Here is a 25,698-nt window from a genome sequence, read left to right on the forward strand (position 1 = left end):
GAATATTAAAGAGAAAGAAAATGCAGAACATCTTTTCTTTTTTTTCTAAAGCTATTGTATGCTGTGCTCCTGGGGAACAGAACAAGATACTGTACAGCATTCAATATATCCCTATGGGAGTGCATGCACTCAGCAGAGCAGCACCAGCTTTCATATTTATGCATTAGATGCCTTCTGAAGCTATGCATCCAAGGGAAGAATGCAGCTCTGTTCAGCAGCATATGTACCATGTGTGCTTGGTTCTCGTGGTAACAAAGCATGTTCTCTTTCAGTCACACTTGTTCGTGTTGCAGTTAGTACACCGGCCATCAGTTCGCTCTGTACTTCAAGGTCTACTAAAGAAACGCCTCCTCCCAGCAGAACATTGTATCACCAAGAGTGAGTTTTGTTTTTTGTGGGTGATGACTTTCTTAAAATGCCTACGTTAAATTGTGATTAATTATTTCTACACCAGATTTGTTTGCCTACTGAAAACTTAATATTCTGGAAATTCTTAAGTGTAATTTAATGTGCATAGATTAAAACCTTGGGATACTCAAATTTTGAAGTCTGTTTGGGTGGGGTAACAAAATACCAAGAATACAAACTTAGTCCCTAATGATGGCTCTTCTGTCCTGGGATAGTCTGCATTTCCCCCATATTTGTTTTTCTCCTATTCCAAAGAGTTGCATTAAAAGATTCTTCTCCTTTTTTCATTTAGGGCTGCTTTAAGTGCATGTGTAGTACTTGCTATAATTGAGACAGAGGCTGATATCCATGTGTGTGATGGTTTGTCTGTACAGCACAAGATTATGCAGCATACACTCATGTGGATAAATTGTCTGTTAGAGTAGCCTGTAAAGGATGAATTGTTGGTCTTTCAAATTTCTACATTAGGATTTAAAGAGTACGTGTATTTTCTCATGCATGCCTTCTTCCTAAACAGTAAAGAGGAACTTCAGTAGTGTAGCAGCTTCCTCTGGCAATGCAACACTAAATGGGGAAGATGGAGTAGAGCAAACAGCCATTAAAGTGTCTCTGAAGTGTCCGATCACATTCCGGCGGATTCAGCTCCCAGCAAGGGGTCATGATTGCAAGCATGTACAAGTGAGTAAATGCCAATGACATCACAGTGTTCCCTCCACCATGTGTAGTAACATTATTGTAAGAGAGAGCTTAACAGATTTCCTTTTTGTTTATCAATATAAGAAGTTAAATACATATATGTATTTCTGTTGAATGTAGAGACAAGTACACTACTTGGTTTAGATGTTAGTTCTAGTAGGGTTTTATTCATGGCAGTTTTACTTTTGTCTGACTCAGTTAATACAGTATTTTCCTTTGATTTTTCTCTTTTTTTGTTGTTTTCTTTTTTCTTTCTTTCTTTCTTTCTTTCTTTCTTTCTTTCTTTCTTTCTTTCTTTCTGATACATAGTGCTTTGATCTGGAATCTTACTTACAACTGAACTGTGAAAGAGGAACTTGGAGGTGTCCGGTATGCAAGTAAGTGCAACTATGCTATGTGAAATGCTGCTGTAGGTGATTTAACCAAATTTCAGTAATATTGAAGGTAATGAAGAAAAGATAATTTATTTGGAAGGGAGAGAAAGGAAGTGGTAGAAAATGACATATATAAATACATAACATTTACCTAAAGTCCAGTGAGAGTTCTTCAGTATTGCATGAATTGAGGGAACACCCTGGATTTTTTAGAAATTCAAAAACAGTTAACAGGACATTTTCTCACAGAGCATATTGTCTGCTAGCTCTCATCAGGATGCCATTGTATTGTGTAGAGTTCAAAAGAAGCTCAAATATTTGTAGCGATAAGACAGATATCTACATGAAACTGGTGAACTGGGAGTTGATTTTCCTCTAGACTGTGAAGTATAAACAATGAGCTGATAGCAACATACCATGATAAAAGAATAGGTAGTCTATTCTGGAGTTACTTTTGTAATTTTCATGTTGTAATGCTCAAATTAGTAAACTTTAAATATTTAAATATTAAAATTCTCAATATCCAGTTGAGTTTGGTGGTTTAAGAATGCCAAATAACTGTCTTAGGCATTGTGCTTTGAGTCATGTAGGAATGCAGTTAACACCAGTGTTCAAGGAGAATGGGAATTTTGGAGGCTGCAGCATTTGCCAGTAGGATCCTCCAGGGTCAATGTCAAGTGCAAATGAAGGCAAAAGCAGAAAGTAGAAAGGATTCCAGTTCAGAATAAGGCTGATTTTTAAAAAGCTGAAATGTTTCCAAGAAGCTGCTACTACGAAAGTTGGGAGAAATTGCTTACAGAAAAAGGAAAATACCTCAGTATATTTTCAACCTTATGTCTTGACCAGAGCACCTGCATACTGCAGAAGAAACAGAAGATAACGCTTTAAAGTAGTCACATTTAACTGAGCAAAAAAAGACTCACAGAATGTCTGCAAGCCCATTCAATGTCTGTAACCTGCTGTGCTTAGTGCACATGGTTATGACTTGGTTACAGCCTCAGCTGAGAGCCAGTGCTCTTAAGCTCGGGCATCTGTAGCTGTAGCAATTTGCAAGCACCTCTGCCCATCTGTGTCAGCCAATGTTATCTACTGAATAGATGTGGCCATTGTCCATTTTATCTGCTTCTGTGAACGTCACAGACTTGAGATAAGCTTGACCATCTGTGATTCATAGCTATCCTAAAGCTCAGATGATTTCTCTGAATTACCTCAAGCTTTTTAATCTTTTGAGTTTGGCTAAAAATAAGAATTGGATGTGTTAAAAGATAGCGGTTACTTCATAGTTTATGTGTTGATATATTCAGGCTAAAATTTGTGTCCTCTTTCTCTAAGTATGAGCACCTACATTCTGATCTTAGAGCCGATGTAACTAAGTCATTACTGTTACAGTTTTGTTCTGTCCCCATGTGTGCTCTGTAAAACAGTTACAATATGCAGTTATTTTGAAGACATATTACTGCGTAGCTCAAGAAAACAGCACAGATGCAATTTTAAAAAATTAGTAGTTATAGATGATGGCCACAGGAGAGATCTGTGCTTGAAGAGACTGTATATCTGAAATACAGTTCAATAAAATCAACAATCAACAAAGATGTGAACAGTTAGTGGACATACACAGATCTACATATGTATGTATGCATGTACCCTCATTTAACCTATTTGATTTTAAAAACTATTATCTTGGTAAAGCAGATGTAGAGCTGAAGCTGTTTCTCCCAAGTCATTATAAGTTACTTGTAAGAGATAGTTGGTAGATCTTAGACTGCTGATTCCATCACTAACCTATCCTTCTTTTAAATATATGAAGATATATTCTAATATGAAGGAGTTGGATTTTTGTTTGGTTTTTTTTTTACTTTTCTAGTAAAACTGCTCTGCTGGAGGGCTTGGAGGTTGACCAGTACATGTGGGGTATTCTCAACGCTATACAGAAGTAAGTGAATTGATATTTCTGATATCCAAGATTAAGTAACTGGGACATATTTTATTGAGTGCTGAGACAGTCATGCCAAAGAAGGTGTTAATGATTGAACTTGAGTATTCTGTGTCATGGCTTCTTGGTGAAGCTAGTAATATCAGTGAGCATAGCTAATAATAGTGTGTCTCTTTCTGCCTGCTTAATAGATCTTGTTTGGGTCATCTCCTGATGACAACCTCATCAGTGAAGCAGAAGGAAGAATGAGAATGGAGGATGAAATGTTTTCTTGTGTTTAGGAGACCTTCTGATTCATATGTAGATACATTTGGATTTCACTGTGAGGATATAAACAGAAATGTGCTCTCACAGTTGCCATTTCTAAAATTCGCTTTCAGCACACACTTGAGGAGTGAAAGATTTTGAGGTTGTATATACTAGAACACTTAAAAACATTTGTTACCATCAGTTTCTTAGGGAAATATCAGCAGAATTGACAGGAAACAGAAGAGCAACTGATGTGCTAAAATTCTCGTGTTATTTTACAGCTCAGAGTTTGAAGAAGTTACCATTGATCCAACATGCAGTTGGAGGCCAGTCCCTATAAAGTCAGATATTCACATCAAAGATGACCCAGATGGCATTCCCTCCAAAAGATTTAAGACCATGAGTCCAAGCCAGATGATCATGCCAAATGTGATGGAGATGATTGCAGCTTTGGGTCCTGGACCATCACCTTACCCATCCCTCCCACCTCCTCCAGGAGGCAACAACTCCACCGAATATGGAAACCAAGGTAGGTTTTACATCTTTGTTCATGCAAATTGTTACTTTCAATGTCAGTGAGTCAGTTGGATTCCTTTGTTACGCAGGTTTGTCACTGCGCCTTCTCATGGACATTCAAAAGGAAATCAAAATATGTGTGGCTCCAGTTCTGAAATTCTGCACAAGACTTTTCATATAAGATTCATCTGGTTAGAGGAAATAGCTTTTAGTAAGGCAATTGGTGACTGCCACGTTTATTGCCATGCAGTTCTCTCTAAATCATTGAGCACTGTGTGTTCCCTTAAGCATTCATGGCCTGCCACAATATGCATCTTTCCTCATTTTTTCTGTCTATTTTCCTTCTGTTCCCTCTCATTCTATTAAAAGCTCGTCCTGCTACATTACTTACTACGTAGCAAACCTGAGTCATTAATCCTGCCACTTGAGCAGGCAGCTGACATTTCATGGATCATTCAAACTTTTAGCTGCTTTGCAAACACCTTTGCATTAGATTATGACTTCTGAGATCCTCTGTCCATGCATTGCCAGTTTGAGAAAGATAGAACTAAATCCAAGTAGTGGAAATACCTTTTCAAATGACTGGGATACTCTGAATAACAAAATTATACTGACAATTCTAAAAATATGAAACCAGAGACTGTTCTTTTTGCAAGAAATAAGATATGACTCAGTTCAGCTCAGAGAAAAGACCAACTGTTCACACCATCAGAATCCTCAAATTGATTACAAGGTGATATATGTGCTTTTTGCAGGCATTTGAAGAAAAATGTATCTTGCATGCAAAATATGGTTCATTTGCTCCAATGACTGCAAAACTGATGACAGATGATAAAACTTTCCAGGTTTTCAAACAGATGAATGATTACTATAACAAAGCCAAGAGCACTGAATCACAAATTTTTCAGTTGCTAAGTAGGAGCGAAACGCAGTCAGAACATGAGAACAGAGCCATCTTTTCTTTATCATCTTTCTATCTCCTTTGCTCAGGAATGGACACAGTAGTCATGTAAGCTGGGTTTTAGTGTTTCTTTAGTGATTGTTGCCTGGACTGTTATTTCCCTCCCTTCCGCTGAGATCCTCTAGCAGAGTTAGGCATTGCTGCTCAGAGCTTCAGCTCATCATGTGAAATCCATTTTGTTATACCTCTGCTGCAACACATGTATCAGGGCAAGGGACCAGATTATCCTAAATGACTTTACAGGTGTGTCCCTCAGTGGGTGGCTTAACTCTTGCCCCAGAGAAGGGTGTATTTCTGCATGGCTGTAAATGCCTGGGCATCATGTTTTTATTCTCTATCAGTGGGTGCAATGAAACTTAGCCTTTATTATTAAGTGATGTCCTCTGATTGACAACATTCTAGAAAAAAAGTAGTGATGTTATTACTGTGGTTTTTGTTTGTAATTATACTGAAGTATAGTTTGTAAATATAGCAAGTACTTGATAATACAAGAGCTTATTAAATTTTTCCTGAGAAGTGAGGCAAGAGCAGTTACATTCTGGGAGAATTATCCAGTTTGCAGATTAGCAAAATGGGAATTAGTAAGGCTCTGTGGTATTTACATGGTAGATCAAAGACCTGACTTCTCTGAGAAATACTCTTACATGGTTAATGACTTCTATTCCTCTGAGATTAAGCTTCTGCTTATGAAACTGTGCTGAAGAGCAAATGTTGCAGCTACTTTGGTTTGTTGAACTCCCTTCTTGACTTCTTCCATTTAAAGCTGCTGTATTCCAGCCGAGAAACCTCAAGTTCTCTGTTCAAGTTCCAAAACTATTCTATTGTTTCTGAGTTCAGTATCATGCAGTTAGGTCACGTATAAAAAAATAGCTCAATGGCTTCAGTCCATTCCTAATTCTTCAGAGCAGATAAACCAACAGAGTTGGTATCTCAAATGAAAGTGCTAACAGAGGGATCAGAACAGAAAATTGTGAAAATAAATCCCCTGTACTATGATGCATGCATACTGCAGAATTATAGTAACGCTCACAGGGCTGAGGTGAAAGGGATCAAAACACACTTGTCCTGAAATTCAGCAGAGGGCCCCAGGTTTGCTGCTAAATAGTAGATGTGTGAGGGTTAAAACCTGAGTCTGAATTGTTATGGAATTTTGATGCTCTGGAGAACATCCTTTCCATCCAAAGTTACATTTCATAGATTTGCTGATTTTTCATTTGTGAATGCATGTATCCACATCTGAAACACAGGATGCGAGCAGGCAACTTGTAGCTCTGAAAATGAGGGTAGGTGTTTCCAGAAAGGGAAAATTGGAGTCGAATGCATGTTATTAGGTTTCATGGGAACAAGGAGAATTACATCATAAGCCTCAATTAGACATGGAGGCCTCTTCTGCATTATCTCAACAGAAGTTGCCTATTTATATTGAGAAAGAAGAGGTCGATTAACTTTGTCAGAAACTGATGCAAAGCTACAGTCCTCCTCAGTGCGTGGAAATGTAGATAAAAATAACACAGGTGTCCTATATACAATTTGTGCTTGGGCAGCGAGTCAGTTTCACTCTGATTCTTCTGACTTTTTGTCTTGCTTAAGTTTAATTAGTGACTTAACAGCAGCTTTTCTAGGTGTCAGGAGGTTTCAGTTATTTTCAGAATGTACACGAATTACTACAATCAATTCTAATATTCCCAGCAGTAGCCAATACATGAAAGCCAAATGCCATTTTTCCTCCTTATTCATTCAGCTGCCTCTGCAATGGGGAGCGCAACATTGCTATGTTCCCCATCCTATGCAAGGGAGATATATAGCCCTGCACAGCTTTAGCAAGACTCTAAAAGATCAGTGTCAGGAAAAAAAAGAAAAAAAAATTATTTTGTATTGTATCTGCTTGTCTTTCAGGTAACAGTTACCAAGGTCATGGCAATTTTGATTTTCCACACGGGAATCCTGGTGGAACATCTATGAATGATTTCATGCATGGGCCACAGCTGTCACATCCCCCAGACATGCCGAGCAGCATGGCAGCTCTCGACAAACCTCTCAGTCACCCTATGCAGGAATCTGTAAGTAATGATGCTGCAGATGTAGATCTTTCTTTGCAGGAGTAAGATGCTCCAGTCAGGCGAATGGACTTTCCTTGTGATTTGATTTTCCTTGTTTTGGATTCCTAACTTTGGCAGCATCTGAAATAGAGCAGCCCTGTCAGTTTTAGTTTCTGGCCTTTTCAAGTTTGTGGAGAAATGTTTTAAGGTTTTTTTTTTAAATTGTCGTTTAAGCTTGTTTATCTGAAAGAAACAACCTGGCTCAGTGTACCTGTGTTAATCATTGTGCTTTCCTCTGACACCTGGGAAAAACTAGCCAGCAGTATCCGTGAATGTCCGTCTTCAGCAGACAGCTTGTTATAGCAAGACGTTGACTGGTTCAGAGCAGGGACAATGTCTTCCCTGACTTTGTTTCTGAGGTCAAAGTTTGCACCAAAGCATTTTGTTAGGGATGCTATCCAAGTAGAATAAAACGTACCTTTAAGCTGTTGGGAATAGGATAAGCCTGTAGATTTCAAGGAGAGATACTGCTGCTGGTCTGAGGCTGCACCAATGTAATAGATTTCAAAAACTGGTTCCTCAGATCTCAGGTGGAAAGGCAGAACTGCTCATTAGAAAAGCAGCTTGCTCAGTGAACCAAGTTTTATATGCAGAACTTTACATCCAGATGATGCAGTACTGCAGCAACAAGATGATAGAAAAGTTACCAGCAGTGTTTAGCTCTTAGGCATGGCTAGTCATCTGTTTTAACTCTTTGTGGTATATGTGTGTGTATATATCCTTTTATATTCAATTAAGTTACAGGGCAGGGACTTCATGATGTGCTGTTACTGCACAGGAAGGACGTTTAACTTGACAAGTCATCTGTGCTGTGACTTCATTGAGCACTAGAAAGTACTATTTCAGAATGTAATGAGGATATGTGGTAGCAGATGCTTAGGAAAAGCCTACTCAGTCAGTGTCTCCTCTAGCTGGCAGTGGATTTTCCGAGGAGGATGGTGAGAAATAGGAAGGGAGCGGAGAGAGCATTCTTAGTATAGCTTGGACAGATCCCAAGTGAGAAAAATGTCTGCAAAGAAAGAGTCCAGGAACTGTAATGACTTTATCACTTCACAGGCTAATAAAGGATAGAACAAGCACACTGTAAATTTAATTTTACTTTGGCAAATTTTACATATCAGTTTAATGAGCAACCTGAGTATCTGTATCTGAACCAACTGTACAGCATAAGAATGTAGTGGTGAGGGGAATTGCTACCAACCTGAAGCACTCACACACAGCTACTGTCCTTTGAACCAAAGCCGCGGGGAATTCTTCTGCACCTCCCCTTCTGTGACACCTACATTTCCACTCCATCGGTTAACCGCTTTACCTTTACTACAGAGGTTGCCCTAGTAAAATCTCTGAAGTGGCAGGGTATGAAGCGGTTGAATATGAAAGTGAAGAATCTGTGGTTTTCTGAAAATTGGACTCCTTACAGATAAGAGCAGTTAAAAGTTGCTCGAGGCTGTGCAAACTGCAGAACTGTAAGAGAGTATTTGGGCAATCGGTAATAGGCTTTTGATTCTCTGGGTCAGTTTGTAGCAGATCTAATGCTTGCTTATGATAGCTAGCAATTAAAGTAAGCCTTTGCCTTGCTTCTCCCTATTCTATTATGATATGCAAGCTGTGCTATTTTGTGAAAAGGAAGTGGCACTAAAGCAGACCCCACCTGGCTTATGTCAGTGGGTGATTTGCCTTAATAAGGATCAGTTTTCACATCTCTTTGCACAATAGAATTAGATTGACCTTGCCAATTTGGCCATACAGTTTTTAGGACACTTCTGTGAACTGATAGTACTCTAGCAGAACTTTCTCAATATCATGAAGTCTGTGGTTCCCTCCTCTGTTTTTCCTATCTTCATTCTTCTCTCTCAGAAAGGAACTGTTTTTTGGTAACAGACACACAGGAAAGACAGCTTTAAAACTGCTGCTTTTAGAGAAATGCATGCTATTAGGATATGGTATTGATATAATTGAAAACAAATATGGGGGAGGTTTTGATCTGTGACAGTCCACCTGTTGAGTTTGCAAGGATGCATGTGATGGCAAAGGAAAAAAGGATGGGAAATGTGGCAGAGAACAGCGGCTGGGCAGGATGGCATCTTTCCATGGTTCTGCCACTTAGCACAGCTCCAACAGTTGGTGAGTCTGTGACCTCCGTAGTGGAGAGATATATAAACAATTGACTTAACCTAATGATCTTTTTTTTCACTATCAATTTTCTCCTGAGATGAAAGGAATATCATTCTGCAGTTGGCAAGCTCTGTTGCTGTTCATCTCAGCACTCCTAGAGGTCACTCTTAGACTGACTCATAAAGAATTGTGGTTTTATGCTATTAAACAGAAGATGTAGTTGTGTCAGCTATAAACTTTACTTTTACAGATTGTAAATGTTTTAAGAGTGCCACAGTTTACACTCCTAAAAACAACTCTGAATTACCTTGCTATGTAAGCAGTGGCAACTTTGTTGACTAAGCATTCCTAATGTAAGTTAGTGCTTTTGAAATAAAACCAGTGCAAGTTGCAGACGTGAGTTGGAGACCCATGTGTCGTATCGTTTAGAGTGTTTTTACACCAGTGGTAGTTAATTCATCATTACTCAGCTGAATAAAGACAGAAAAATAGTCCTGAGCATTTACTCTGTCCCAGGTAGGCCTTGATGAATGCCATCAGGTGGATTTTGAAGCTGTGTTGGCTATTTAAGATAATGATAACCTTCATCTTATAATGAGCAATGGGTCCCTGTCCAACAGTTGTCTCTGCTCAAGATACTGCTTTATCAACAAAACATTTATATAATGTTAGTATATGGAAACATAATGTATAAAATTTCTAACCTGCTTATCTATTCTGAAATATATCTGAAAACATATGAATGCCTCTTTTTTTAAAATAATCACTTCTATAAGCACACCAGTGTGACCCTTGCCATGTGCATTTGGGGGATAAATCTGAGAGAATTTTCAAGATGATCCGATTTTGTTTAATTTTCTGGAAACAACTTTCCCACTTCAGCAACACTGTCTTTAATTGCTCTTTACTTTTTGTTATTATTAAGCTTTCTTACTTTGCACAGTTTCTTTTACGTGTGTTCTCAATGAACGAAGAAGGAAACGATACTATTTGGACAGGCATCCTCTTTCACTTGGACTGTTGCAAAGTCTTAGGCTGCAGACTCATTTACATTAAACTGTGGTCTATGGGTGGATTTTGTACAAGTTTACCTCTAAGGTAACAACAATAATGTTACAGAATACCTTCCAGGTAGTCAAATTATGATGCTAATGGAAAGAAGAGTGTGCAACAGTACTTTGTAATAGTTATTTTAAAGTCTCATATAGGAAAGAGACACAAAAACACTTTACATATAGAATCCTGCTAATTTCCACCAACATTCCTACTGCCAAACTATTGAAAAGGACCTCCATGTAGCTGAGTTTGAGTGTCCCATTCTATCACTGTTCAGATGTCAGTTTTCATGCAAGTGGAAAAATGTTTCTTTATAAAATGCTTGTTTCTGTGATATTTTTTTCCTTAATATCTTGGAATATTTTAATTAATTTTGTAATAACCTCCCTTTTGCTTTCCAAAAGTGAAGATTAAGGTTAAAATAGCCTTGTAGCTTACTGTGTTATGAAAGGGTCAATGCTGACATGTGACATAGCATTTTGCCAGTTTCTGTTGGCTTGGCTGGATGAATTTCATGCTGTTGTTGTACGTATCTGTTCTTTTGTTTCAGCTCCACTGTGTGGCAATGTAGCATTTCTCAAAAAATGTTTACATTTTTTGCTTCTCCATATACCCAATTAACATGAAACAATTTTAAGGCATTCACACTCATTTTTCTCATGGCACCATGGTCAAGTCCCAAAGAGTCCACGAGCATTAAAGATGACATGTAGCATGGGTTTGTGCATTTTTGTTGCTTCTCTGTAATGTGAGAGAGATTTTTTCCTCCATTCTTCCATAATAGGGTTTAGAAGATGCATGTGGTTTGGTAGGTTATTCCCCATTGAAATCCTAGAAAATACAAAGGTTTTGGTAGAGAACTTGCCCATGTGAAGATAAAAATGCATTCTGTTGCATGATCTTTGCTTAATTTAAAATAATGTGTTGTACTTCACAGGGTGTCACCAGGTATGCGGCCACCTCCGGCAGCTCTATGGGTGGCTGAGGAGCTTGGTTTTTTCAACCATCAGCTAAGAAAATCCCTTAAAAGGGATGCTGTATTCTGAAAAGATGGATGAAAATAAAATAGAGGAAGGCGTAGGAAGGGCTGGCATTTGCCAGATGTTTGTAACAAGCTGAAACAAGAATAGGTAGCAATGTCAGGGAAGCTGCCCAATAAGGAATCTGAGTAGAACTTAAGTATTTTCTCAGTTAATCATTTTGCTGGCACAGGGATTATTATTCAACAAACTCTCCATTGATTCTTGAAATTTTTCAAGGGCAATGCATCTGCCTGGCTCATGCTGAGCAGCACCATCAGCCCCCCTCAACCCCATGGGCTGCTTGATTTGCACCTTCAGCCATAGCTTCCCACATTACAGCAAAGCAAATGCAGCAGCACAAACCCAGTGTGTTTATTTCCCTTTGCAAGTGACCTCCAAAAAGCCAAACATTTCCTCCGGCATTGGGATATGGAGCTTTCTTTTCCAATTACGCTTTTTTTTCTTTTTTTTTTTTTTTTTTTTTTTTTTTTGGTCTTTTTAATTCATTTTCGTTGTTTCCTTTTAACATGCGGTTACAGAGTCAGGCACCGCGAGCACTGTACCTTGTGGCCTCACTTTCTTTTCCTGCTTTTTTCCTCCTCCGCAGATCCCTCATCCCGGCAGCACTGATCAGTCCCATACTTCCATGCAGCAAGGTTTGCACGTCCCTCACCCCAGCAGCCAGTCAGGGCAGCCATTACATCACAGCGGGCCTCCCAGCCAGCAGTCCCGGCAGCCGCCCCCGGCCGCTTCTGGCAACCATCCACACAGTGACCTGACCTTTAATCCCTCCTCAGCCTTAGAGGGTCAGGCTGGTGGACAGGGAGCACCTGACATGCCGGAGCCCTCGCTGGATGTAAGTCTGTGTCATACTATCATCTGCCTGCCATAGCGTGTGCTTGACATGGCGGCGGGAGGGCGGGGTGGGTTCGGGGACGGGGAGCCGCTTCCACAGCACATGCCATCGTCTCATGCTTGGGTACATGGGCGTAGTCACTGCAGCTGAGGTGACAGGGCGCTCCTGGCTTGCTGTGGAAACTCTTCTGTTTTAAGCCATATGACATGCCAGCCGTGTCCTCCTCATAGCAGGCAGGCAGGTTTCTCTTGAGACAACAGGTCGAGTGTCTGCACAGAAGAGAGATCTCCCATCCCCTCGCTGCCTGATGAAGGCACTTGTGTGCATGAGCCCAGGCCCTGGAGCCGCTGCAGCCTCCAGATTAGAAGGAGGCGGCTACACATGGGCCAGGCTTGGGCCACATGGTGCCCGTTGAGCTGTGTGCTGGCTCAGCTTCGGCATTGCAGTGCCTGGCAGTGGCGTCCATCCCTGGCTCTGGGCACTGCCACCACACTCAGCAGCACATGTCCTGCTCCATACCATGCAAGTGCTTCAAATGAACAACAAGGACGTCTTCTGCCTCCTTAGCCAGGGTTGAGCTCAGCATGTGACTAAACAAAGATGAGCCTAGTGTTAAAGACAGAAGTAATGTCTGCAGCCACCCTCTGCTAGTGCTGGGAGTGAGCTACCTGAGGCATCCCTCTGGTCAACCACTCACCTTCCAAAGGTCATATTTCTTAGCACTAGAGTTGAATTTTCATTTAAGTCATGCATTCCTGTACCTGTATCTTCTGTCTGGTCCAAAGTCTGCCACACAATGTATTTTTCTGAGAGAAGTGTTCACTCTGTGCCTCAGGTTTATACCTGTCCGTGCTGTTGTTGTGTGCGTGCCTGTTCCCTGTCTCATGACAGCACTGTGCCATCAGGCAGCCTCGCAGGGGAAGGCAGGCTCCAGGCACTGGGAGAAGCCCTCAGTAAGCAGTGCCTGTGCTGGAGCCAGGCTGTGTCTGTCACACAGCAAGGCCATGGCACATCTCTCAGGAGCTGCAGGTCATGTGGCAACTGGAGATCTGAGCCCTTAAGGATGCCATATGAGTAATATCAGTAGGTAAAATAAAAATCTCATTTTTTCTTCAAGTATTTAAGTAACCCTGTACACTGTAATGGGTCAGGCAATTGTTCCTTAGTGAAAAGAAAATAGATGTTATAGTACTGTATCGCTGGTGGAGGCATTTGGTGCAATGCTGAAACTGAAATTGCTGTAGCTTAATGAAGCAAGCGCTGCACAGTATGGAGAGCATAGAGCTTAGAAATATCTGTGAGCTCAGTCATGTTCAGATGAATGATGTCTGCAGGTTTAGTTACTGGTGACTGTTGTGGAACCAGGCAGAGCAAGGCACCATGCAGCACTGTCTGTGAGCTGGAACCAAGCTGGGGAATGCACTGTGGGCAGCTGGGCTCACTGCCTGCTGGCATAGACGGGGTCATTCATTAGTGCTTCAGTGCAGTGCTTAACCAGGCAGAAGGGTACACCTCCTATAGAAAGAGATGACCCACACTCACACCACACACAGCAGAGGCACGGGGCGCAGATGCCTGGTGAGAGCACTACAGGATCACTTCAGGAGCACTGCGTGTACTCTTAAAATTCTGACAAGTCCAACACACCCTCACAGTGCCTGCCCATCTCAGCCCTCCATCCTTCCCTCCTGGCTCAGCACTGCATCCAGCTGAGTCCTTGGATTTGCCTCTTGCTGCAAGGGGTTGCCATGAGGATTCCCACACACCAGCGGCCAAGCTACAGTGCCAGCTCCTGGCTCGTGGGCCATGTGTTGCACAGGCCTGCATGCAGGGAGACACCCCAGCATTCAGAAATGCTCTTCTTGTTTTCAGAATTTCCTCCCCTTTACCCTTTTTCTCCTTGAGACTGTGTCAAAATATACCTTAACTAGCAAAAACTGGACGATTCTCTTTGGAGGAGTCTTAGAAATATCCTAGTTTTGAATTTTTGCCATTACTTCATCATGTGGAATACACCCTCAAAATTCAGAAGACAGAATTGTTAAAGAGTGTATTAAACTTTCACCTTTCTAAAAAAAAAAAAAAAAAAAGCAATCCTCTTTATAAAAGAATCAGTCTCAGACACATTACGTTAATTTTGTAAGAATTGAGTTGGACTATCTGTGGGATACATTCAACCATTTGTTACTTTCTAAACATATGGTGAGGCCACAGTTTTCTTTTAGTCCCATACTACATACTCGGAAAACTATGCTAGCAGGTGAAATGCATTTAAAAGCTGTATATCTTTAGTCTAGCAGTATGACAACAGCAGTTAAAACAGCAGTGTATAAAAGGAGGAGGTATTTTATGAAAAACATTCCCTCAGGGACGTTTTGTTTATGCAAACTTTTCTTTCTTTTTTTTTCCTTTTTTTTTTTTTAATAATGCTTAGGAAGTAATAAACTTCCTTCTTCATTTCATGTATAGCTTATTTAAAAATATCTTTATCCATTTGAGCATAAGAAGCATATAAATATAGTACTTGTATGCTAAACGTGATGCAGTCAAGATTTTACTTTCATAGTATTTGAAAACACAGAACAATTTAAAATGCATTTCTTGTACTTATGTTTTTTTAATTATTCCATGTTTTTCTGCCTTGGCCTCAATGCTGAATATAAAGGGAGCTTATTACAAACTCTTCCCTGTCAGTTGATAAATACTTTTACTTTTTACCAATACTTGGTAAGTTGCAGAATAAGCCAGAAAACATTGCCTCTTACAAAACCCTCAGTAGCTGAGGTGTGCTTGTGACTTGTCAGATCAAAAAGAATCTGAGTGATGCCTGGGAAAAAAAATAGTTCTATTTGAAATACAGTGTTAGTGAAAACATAAGTTAAAAAACTTTTTATCTTGATACATTTAAAACCTTGTGAAGATCAGTGCATTTTCTGTTGGTTGGAGTGTTATGCCCCTGACCCTTTAAAATACCTTGAAATGCACATAAGTTGAAGTTGAATAAGCACTTCCAATTACCATCAGCTGTCACTGCCACAGAGAGAAAAGGAGGTCAGCTGCCTGCCTTGTCGCTCCCCGCCCCCTACTCCTCCTTAGGACTTTCAGTGCTTTTTTTAATTTTGATTAGGGGGCTTTTTTGGGTCTGGGTTAGTTTCAAAATCTGGTGAGTTCCAGTCCAGCTCACTGCCCAGCCTGTGTGTCCATGCATGAGGAAGGGGTGGACACAGCAGCCTCGCTCCATAGGGATGCAGGCCTAAAGCAGTCACCACGCTGCTGCCTGCCAGTCACATACACCAGGCTTTGTTGATCCACTTTAAGGATCAAATAAGTCTTACATGACTGCATGGTTCAAGTTTACATTCGGTGTTCTACATGAAACTAACCTACGTAACTGGCATTTATCAAGAAGGTCTTATCAGCATCACTAGGCAGGAATTAAACTTTGTTTATTGATAAGCTTTGTGATGGGAAAGTTGAGTAATACAGGCTTTCACAAACAAGTGGCTACTGCATCACCTCAGGGTGTTAGGCAGCATTACTGCTGTCAGATTCATTTCAATATATGTATATGAAAGCCAGTTTCCCGGAATGTATGGTGTTTTAATCCCTTTTTCTCACAATTGTATTTCTGTTATCTGTAATTTTCCTTTTATCTTTATATTTTATAGCTGCTTCCAGAACTCACAAATCCAGATGAGCTGCTTTCGTACCTGGATCCTCCTGATTTGCCAAGCAATAGCAATGATGACCTTCTGTCTCTCTTTGAGAACAATTGAACCCACATGTATTCCCCCACCCCTTTCACTTGTTCACACGTGTGGCTGCACAGCGAGGAATCTTAACACTCCTTTTCCACAAAAGAAGAAAAAAACACCTCACGAGTTGATCCAGTGGTGCACTCCCTGCTTTCTTCATCTCAGAACTGCTTTTGTCAGCTTCAGAAACTGTGAAAGTGCCGGGAGAAAAAATACACAAAAAACTGCAGTAATCTCAGAGTCCGCCATGCTATGCGTCACAACAAAACACAGACAGTTGTGCAGCTATTGGAAACCCCGTTTGTTGTTCATCCTATAGAGAGAGAGTTCTGTGATAAACATAGTGTGAAGTATCTTGGCAAAAACAAATCTTGGCAAGGGAAGAAAAGGCAACAAAATGGAACTGTCTTTAATTGACCTGTCTCAGAGTGTCCTTCCAACGCATGTTCTTCCATTTTTTTGAAACCATCTCCCTCCACCCTGCTTCTCCTCTGTCCCTCTCCAAGCACAAGTTTGTGTTGGAGTAATTTTTCTGGCCACACACAAAACATAAAACAAAAACACAAACAAAGCTCCAGAAAGCACAAATTGTACAGTAAAATGGCAAAGGTAGGGAAGAAATACGAGCCCATCAAGAGGGTGACAGCAGTTTAGTAAACACCTTGTCAGTAATGGAGTCCTGAGCATCTCCAGGCCGCAGCCGCATGTGTTTGGACTTAGAAAAGTTCAGGAATCTTAAACACTTCTTTGCAAAGGATTCCTCTGTTCAAACACACACATTGGAAGCACATGGAAAAAATAAAAAATACTTTCAATGTTTAGGGTTTTTCTGTGGTTTGGTTTCAAATCATTACCGTTTGTGGCTGCGTTGACACCCAACTGTCAAGATTGTTGTAAGTGGTCTTTTTGCCATTTAATTCATACAGAATGGAAAAGAGAGGGAGGGGGGAATGCAAACCAAAACTCTCAATTATTAACCTACAGCCTTTGCTTCCTGAGCGTTTGCATCACTGTGTGTGTTGCACAACACATAATAAGACAAGCTAGGTCAAAGGCAGATAGGAAATCGTTGCAGGATGAGGGAGTGTAACATCACGATCTGCAAAATTATTTTTCATAATCAGCTTGAAGAGGGGCATTGAAATTGGATAGACATAGCTTCTTTTTTATTTTGCTTTGCGTTCTGTTTTCATGACTGTTACAAATAATTCAAGCTTTCTTTTCTCCTCCTTCGGTTTCTTTTTTTAAACCTTAGGTACCAGGAAGAAATTGTTCTCATGAAGGAAAGGGCATGGGGAGGAAAAATGACTTGGTAGATTGCTGCTGCCCTCAAGAGACCCTAATGCCACAATCACTGTCTTGCCCCTGTGATCCGTGCTTCTCGTGTGGTTGCTTCTCCTGCATGAGCTTCCTATTGCTTCTGTGCCCATTTCTGTGCTCTTTGTCTCTCTCTCTCTCTTTTATAAATTATGTACAGTAGCTGTGTAAGAAGTGCATGTGTGCCAACTTTGCCCTCGTGGTGCAACATTTCAGCTTTTGCCCACTGTGGAGTTATTGGTTAATTTCTTTTTATTACTAAAGCAAATTTGACCTACTCCTTTCCTCATCCCAAACCCAATCCAGTAACTTTTATTTGCTCGCCACAACACATTTTAAACTTAAGTGCCAGACAAATTTTGTTCGTTCCCATCTGTTTGACTAGAGTTTCCTAGCCCTCTGTGTTCAGTTTGCAAGCTGTAAATGGCATGCTATGTGCTTACAACTCTGGATTTGCTTTCCTCACCAAAGTCATGTTTGTAAATTCTTTGCAGTTCTTGTTTTATTTTGCTCTTTGTTAACATTTCCCACTACTGCTGTACATGCGTCGTGATATATATATGCTAGTCAGCAGCACCTTGCTGTAGATATTAAAGGAAATGGCGGTTTAGTTCTTTTATTTTCCAGTAGAAGTATTGAATCTGTCAAACATATTATGTAGAGATGGTCCCACACTTATATTTTTCCTGTTTCAAGTTTTTTTAAGAAAGGCGCTGTTCATTATGCAAAATCAATTATTTTAAGAATTGCTATTGTAAATATCTTTGTGAATATTTTAGTATCGTCTTTGATAATATTCAACATTTTCATGATCTGATTATACTTTTGCTGGTGTTTTTAAATACCTTGTCTGAAAAAAAATATATGGGTCCTTTTTTAACAAAAAAAAAAAAAAAAACAACAACAAAACATTGAGGGTTCTTTAACAGAATAAGGGAGGTTTTTTTTCTTCCCCCTTCCCGCCCCTCTCCCTCCCTCCCCCAACCTGTTTTCTTTTGAAAAATTAGCCCAAACTTCATAACCATTTACCTGATGAATGAAATGATATGTCAGACAGTACCTGGACAATCAGGGCCCAGCTCTGTCATGGAAACACAGTAAGAAGTGATTGCCTAGGGCAAAAATCCCATCACCCAACCAACTGATGTTCCCTGCCCATGTGGTGCCTGTGGGCTGGTGACAGCAGAAGCTTTGTCCCTTTGCCCCAGTGAGCAGGACACCTAGGAGCAGCTGTCTGAACGGGTGAAGAAGCACTAAGGCAAGCAGCGAGTACGTAAGGTACCGTATTTATATCACTGTGCTGGTGTTCCAGCCTGCAGAGCTGGGCACACTAACACGAAGGGATGCTGGTGGGTGGGGAGGGAAACAGTATAGTACATTTTATTCTGCTTAGAAATGTCTTTTTTCTTATGTAGGCTTGACAACCTGTAGAGGATCTCTGCAGAATATTAAAGATACCTTGGTATAATACACGGTAACACGGTTGTGGTGTGGTGCTGCTGCCATGCCAACACTAGGAAAGACCATTCTTCAGTTACAGATGTGTTTTGTAGCCATTTTACTGTAGTAGTTTTCCCCTGTATTTTTGCTGCATTGTTCATATATGTATTGAAGTCATTTTCAGGGGTGATGAATGATAAACTGACGTTATGCCCTTAGGGTTTTGTTTTGTTTCATTTCGGGGGAAGTTTCTTAAGCCATAGGTTTTGGAATAAAGAACATTTCTCAGTACTAGATGGAATGGGTTGCTCAGATTTTTTAATTGATTCTATTTAATCCACTCTTCATTGTTTCCTGAGCAGCTAAGTTAGTCACCTGAAATTGCTTTTCTCTTAAACACAGCGTTAGTATTTTAAACCAGGTATGTTAAGAATTGACTTTTTGCTAACTGGTAGTATTTAAAATGTATCATCTGAAAGTACCTGCTGGAAAGAATAAAGGGAAATAAAAACAAACCCACATAGATATTAGCAATATGTTTGGAGCAGTGTTTGCATCTGCTTTGTACAGTAATAGAGCATTAAAGTGGATGGTTGACATGTCGGAGCTTAGAGAAGCGTTTGGTTTCTAAGCAGAACTTATGAGAGAAAACACGATTTTTACCCATCTCCCAAATGTTGGACATACGAGACAGTTTTAAAACTATGTCAGCTAAAATCAGGTACTGTATAGTAGATTCAGTATGGAAATGCTTCTAAATGAAAATTTAGTTATTTTTTTATCTGTTCACTGCCGTATTAAATTTTAGAGAAAAAGCCTAGCAAATAGGGTAATCACAGTCATTTCTTTTAAAGCTTAATTATTGTATGAAATTCCAGTAGTATTTTTATTCTTCTTTTTTTGTTTGTTTACTTTTTAATTGTTTCCCTATGGAAGTTCATCTGGGAAAGAACCCACAGAAATCTACAGTTCTGCTGGCAAGACATTATTATAGGACTGACAGATACACGCCAATGTCTGCAGCGGAGACTCAAGGGACATCTGTACATATGTAAATGACAAATAGAGACATGTTAACAGAAATGCATTCATTTTCCTTGGAATGTGCATTGTTTTTATTTCGCAGGAAAAAAAAAAAAAGCTTGAAGCTCCATCTTATGTGGAAAATGAATCCTGTTTGTTAGCGTTTGTGGAGTCTCGGCATTCGTTTCACTTTCACTTCTGTAATATACTCTGATCCTTCGTTTTGTTTTGTTTTATCTACTTGTAATATTTAGCTTACGTGTACTAGTCTATCACCTGTGTATTTTTAGGGTGCTACAGAAATAATGAAGAAAAATAAGGGGATTACAAAAAAAGTAAATTGTAACCAAATTCATACTTTGTACAATTTTTGATATCGCGATCAGAGGGGAATTAAAAAAAAAAATACAATCTGACGTAACACGCAAAAATGGCCATTGTCTTTGTTTGTACATTGTATGTACAGTACAATGCAATCATTTCATACTTTAAACTGGTCAGAAAAAATAATTGTGATTTTTAGTCTTGCAAAACTGTATGTAGTTAGATGATGTGACAACCTAATATTTATCTAATAAATATGTATTCAGATGAAACCTGTATATTAGGTGTTCATGTGGTTATTTTGTATTTAAAGATCAAATTATTTGACTATTGCTAGACATTTATATACTCTGTTGTAACACTGAGGTATTCTCATTTGCTCATGTTAATTCCTTTTCCTAAATAAATTTGCAAAATTAAGGTCTGGCTAATTGGCAGCTGCTTTGTAAATTTTCAGTTTCTTTTTGGAACACCCTACTTGCCCTTCTCTCTGGGCTCATGTGTTCATCTGAAGGCTATGTGTGCAGGATGGCACTTCCTGGGAACCTTTCTGGTTTGCTCCAGGAAGGGAAAAAGGTGCAAACCAGAATGGAAGAGACCCAGGCTAGGAGATAGGGAGCACAGATTTACTGATAGCCACAGGATCATGTTGAAGAAAAGACCCTGACATGAAATCGTATTGATGACTTGCAGTTCAGCACAGATAGTCCCGCATACCACCAAAAAACAGAACAATTTCTTTGAAATGAAATGTTTCCATGACATGAATAAAACAAAAAGAGGCTTATCTCTTGTGCTGACCTGTGTTCTGAAATGCAAGGCGACTGTAATCCTTGCAGGGAGATGTTAGCAGAGGGACTGACCATCCAGCAGCACGGGAGACTGTTAGCTTTCTCTTTGTTTTAAATTCTCACAAATCTCATTATTTTTTTTTTTTAATTGCAGTCTGTCATTTAGGGGAAATCAGTAATGGGAGATAACTAAAATGATTTTTTTTTTTAATGTATTCCCACTTAAAGCTGAAGGTTGGTTTCAGAATGCAGTTCTGAGGCCTGCTTAATCTCTCAGCACCCTGAGCTGCTGGCAGACCGAGCCATGGCTCTGTGAGCATGCACAGGGCACTGGCAGCAGCAGTGGCACGCACAGCTCCATTCCTGGCAGAGTCCCACACCTGTCACTAGCCACAGTCACACACAGGGCACTTTGTCGAAGGCTAAGATTTGTTTCTGTAGAGAATTCCTGTGTACCTTCTGGATATTGCGTTTGCAGAAGTGTTTAGCTTAAACACACCTTTCAAATATATTCTATAGATAGGAACAACCTAACCATTTCACATTGTGAGTATCTACACGTTGTAAGTCAGATACAGCAATTACCTCTTAAGGACAGAAGCCCCTGCTGTTGACTGAAATACACATAAGTAATTATGGATAAATATAAAAATTCATTTTCTCAAAATTGGAAAAAAAAAAGTTTCTGCCTCAGTTCTGCCTTCTTTGCTAGCATTATCAGTTAAAATGGTAATTCGGGATAAAGTAATAAAACTGACTTACAATGCAATCAATGCATTTACCTATCCTAACCAATAATTAATCAACGTTTTGGTGTTTTGTTTTCTTGGAAGCTCCTCAGAAGGGCCAGTCAGCCAGTGTACAGACCTGCCTCAGCACTCAGGATGGAGGTATTTCTGCACGAAGCATGTGAGTGATGTCCTTCAGTGCTGGTTGTTCTTCACGCTCACTTGGAAGTCAGAAGGCTATGGCAGTTCTCCAGATGGAGCTTCTCCCAGATGTTGACACCAGGATATGTATGATGCATGCATCCAGTACATGCTGGAGTCTTCTGTTCTGTGTCAGTGTGGCCCTGCGATGTTTGCTCTCCTGTGGTTCCAGGCAGCCACATGTGGGAGTATCTCTTATGCCTTCTGTGCTTGTCATGGTGCCTCACTGTTGAACAACTTCAGAACACTCTCAGGTCCCTACATTTTTTCTCTACTCTTCCTAGTCAGTATGGAATTCTGAATACATATTATTTGTGTTTGTTGCATTATGTTCCCAGACACCTGATAGTGCCTTTTATAGGAGCAAGAGACAAACTACAGAAATGGAGGTGGCACCATCTGCTTGTTTGCTGACTGGACAGTGGGAGTGGGACTCCTGCACATAAGTGCTGTGTCAATAGAGCTGCTTTCTTTTCTTTAAAGACGGAAGCTAGATAACATAGAAAAAGTGGTACAACTCTTCCTTAATATAAAATATTCTCATATGTTACTGTTCTTTGTTTATTACTTCCTAAAACTCTTCTAACATATTTGATGTTTGTGTACCTAGTTTTTTATTTGTTCTTATTTATTTTTACCTAGAACCCACTTCCCTCTTATCTGCTTAAATTCCAAGTCTGCCCCAATCCTTTTGCACTGTGAATTTCCAATTGTGAATGACTACCTTTCCTTTTCATAGTTTGAGTTAAAACTAGTGTGTCACCTTCTGACAGTTTTCCTTTGTCTGTATCACTGAAGTCCTACCAGTTCCATGTGGGATGTTACTCCTGATGTCAGTCATTGTGCCAATGCCCAGCTCACACTTCTCTCTAAAAGGAACGAAGGTCAGAGCTCTGCACCTTCTGCAGAGGTGTCTTGTGTCTGTCAGTGTACAGCATTTTCCAGGGGAATGTAAGAACAGCCTACAAGGAACCTAACCAATTAAACATTTCTATTTAAAAAGCAAGCAGACAGCGATTACAGCATGACTCCTACAGGGCGTTAGCAAACAGCCTGGCAGGGAGGGACTTACTGGTTTGCCCGCTTATCTGCATTTTCGGGAGCTCCTTACCTAAATTGGTTTCTGTTCTTTAACTCCATCTTTGTGTTTAAAATATTCTACTGTCAATGTATGTGGGCTAGACAAGATAAAGCTGTTTCCCTTCATTTATAGAGTACGTCTACTTGTTTTGTCCAGTGTGTTTCCAATTAGTGATCTCACTGTATTCTTGATAGATACAGTAATGCACACAAATTGAGATTCTCTAGAAATGCTAGTATATACCCATTTTTAAATACTCTCTCTATGCATTTTCGTTTTTTGTTGAACGTCCTAAGAGTTTCAGGATTACCAATTTTATTTTTTTTCTGTGAGTCCAAATTTTTGAATTGATTGAATATTACAATCTAGACATTGCTGTCTGCCCAGAGTTGTGTTATAGTGCTGTTCTGGGGATCCTGTTAAACTATTCTGGAAAATTTGGTTTCAGTTGTCACTGTGCTCCCATATCAACATATTGATTACTGTGAACATGTTGAAAGATACTTTTTTGTGTTCATTTTTTTTCATATTGAGCTGGTCAAATGCTAGAAAAAGCCAAATATTTTCAAAGTGCTCCAATTGTTAGGATTGTCATCTTTTTTTTCTTTTTTTTTTCATTTGGTTTCTAAAAACCATTGAAGAAGTACCCCATGCTTAAGTAATGAAATTCTGGAGCTGAGGTTTTAAAGCATAAGTAAATTGAAAGCAATTTTCACCATCTATTTGTATATTTCAAATTTATAATAGATGCTTATTTTTCCTTGATTGTTGTTTCTGTATTTCTCAGAACGCACCTTCTGTATGTTCTTAAACATGCAAAATCAACAGATTTTGGACTTTCCATGTGCATCTCTCACTAGCTGTCCTACATACATTGCTTCACAATAAATCATACTTTGCTTACAGATTTCCTTTCTAAATTATGAATGATGTTCCTCTGTGAGGAAGCATTACTTTCATATTGCCCCTACCAAACTGATGGGCAAAATTTAGAGGAGCAACACTGGGATAGGATCAAAAGTGTAGGAAAGCTGGACTCCTGTCTCCATTGGCTGCTAATAAAAATTCTTACCTTGAGATTTTTAGTATTTCACCAAACATTTCACTATCCAAAAATGACTTCTTCACTTGTAAATGCGACAGACGTTAATTTTCACTTGACAACAGACTAGCTGAGTTCAGTGGGACACTGCATGTTCAGGTGATTGTCATATGTAATTATGTCATCTCAGTACGTCATCAATTTCCACACTAGGTAATGCACTAATGCTTATGGTAAGCAATCCTTTCTGTAGTGAAACTGCAAAAAAAAAGTAGAAAGGAATCAGAACAACAGCACTGGGAAGATGGTCCCTGAATTGTTAACTGGAAAACTTGGGGGAATCTTTTAGCCATTACATGTGTGAAGCTACATTTCTGGATGTTCTTTGTTAAAAACGGTGCCTAACACCATATTTTTAGTGTTCAACTTCTGTCGTGAAGTTATACAATCAAAACCCAGGTGTCTCAAAATTACGATTATTGTTAGAATCAGTTTAGTGCTGGCAGAATAGTTGGTACAGAGGAAGCTCTTAGCTCAAAGAGCCATCATTCAGATTGACATGCGTGACAAGTTTAAGGAACATTCAAGGCTCTTCCAGACAGATGATTAAAGCAGGGCACTTATGGAACAGAGTAGAGGAGAAGAAGGGCCATGAAGATATGACACAATAAGGAAAATAATTGGGCAGAAAGCTACTAGATACTCTGAAGAGGAAAAGAACAGAAAGGAGGTCAATTTGAACCAAAGAACTGTGAGCAAATTATTCCAGAAATTCAAGTACTACAGTGGGGAAGGAGCATTAAAACCCTTAAGTGGGGGACTGTTGTGCTGCCAGTGAGGAGCTGCCTGGGACTGTGGGTATGGCACCTTGCTGCCTTTACCTCTGTAAAAACTCCAACCATGTCCCACTTGAGTGACAGCTAAAATTCACTTCTAAAACACACCTCAGCCTAGAATGTCAATTACCACCCCAACAGTCTTAAAATGTTAAATGTGATGTTCTTTCCCTTTGTTTCATCTGGTTACACCTTTCTAGTGTTCTTGGCAGAGATTTTAGGATGTATCAGTACTCCTCTGGTTTTGGTTTCACACCATGTAACTGAGATGGGATCCAGGCAGCGGAGTCATACAGTGAGAGGAAAGGTTCTGCAGGAGCTGGTCGAGGTGGGTGAGCCAACAGTTGGTTTCCAGCTGCACCAGTGCTGTGACGGCCTCCCAGACCAGCCTGGGAGATATGATGGTGCTGACCTCCACTCCCTGCAAAAAAGCCACTGCAGGATGTATTTCCTGAGCAATTCTATTTTCAGTAACAGCAGCCCAGGCCCCCACTTCATCCTACTTGTTCAAAATAAGGTAGCATAACAAACCAGTTCTGAAAGTAGTGCAGACACTTACCTTATTACCTGTTCCTCAAACAAGAGAGGTTTGACCTCTCTGTAGGTTGCAGCTCCTGTGTTACGGCTGAAAGGTCTGTGTTTTGCAACACAGGCGTACTCCCATAATATTTGCCATCCCTTAGTAGCTTCATCCACAGCTATGCAAAGCACCTGCACACCCATCTACAGAGTGGCTGTCCTGGACCTTCTGATGCCTTCCCACTTGGAAAGAGCTGCATTTCTTCTGCAATCACTTGTAATGTTCCTCATGCCTTGCCAGCCTGCTGTGAACTCTCCATAAATGTTCCTCAAGCACTCAGGTGGTACATGAGCAG

The 25,698-nt window shown here is 40.0% G+C and overlaps 1 protein-coding gene across 15 annotated transcripts in view; it reads left to right on the forward strand.

The window, feature by feature from the left end:
• The window catches only part of ZMIZ1 (zinc finger MIZ-type containing 1), a 324,722-nt gene extending 304,300 nt beyond the window's left edge, over positions 1-20,422 (forward strand). For 14 of the 15 annotated variants that reach the window (XM_052676783.1, XM_052676785.1, XM_052676786.1 and 11 more), the window contains 8 exons: positions 273-378; positions 926-1,086; positions 1,414-1,481; positions 3,343-3,411; positions 3,942-4,189; positions 7,034-7,197; positions 12,037-12,285; positions 15,954-20,422. In XM_052676783.1, the coding sequence (XP_052532743.1) occupies positions 273-378; positions 926-1,086; positions 1,414-1,481; positions 3,343-3,411; positions 3,942-4,189; positions 7,034-7,197; positions 12,037-12,285; positions 15,954-16,061 (1,173 nt within the window). In that variant the 3' untranslated portion in view covers positions 16,062-20,422. The remainder of the gene's footprint in view (positions 1-272; positions 379-925; positions 1,087-1,413; positions 1,482-3,342; positions 3,412-3,941; positions 4,190-7,033; positions 7,198-12,036; positions 12,286-15,953) is intronic. The other variant, XM_052676792.1, reaches the window with a different exon arrangement.
• The last annotated feature ends 5,276 nt before the right edge of the window (positions 20,423-25,698 follow it).

Source organism: Tympanuchus pallidicinctus, unplaced genomic scaffold, assembly GCF_026119805.1.
Source record: "Tympanuchus pallidicinctus isolate F22 unplaced genomic scaffold, pur_lepc_1.0 scaffold16, whole genome shotgun sequence".
In the NCBI taxonomy this organism is placed as follows: Eukaryota; Metazoa; Chordata; class Aves; order Galliformes; family Phasianidae; genus Tympanuchus; species Tympanuchus pallidicinctus.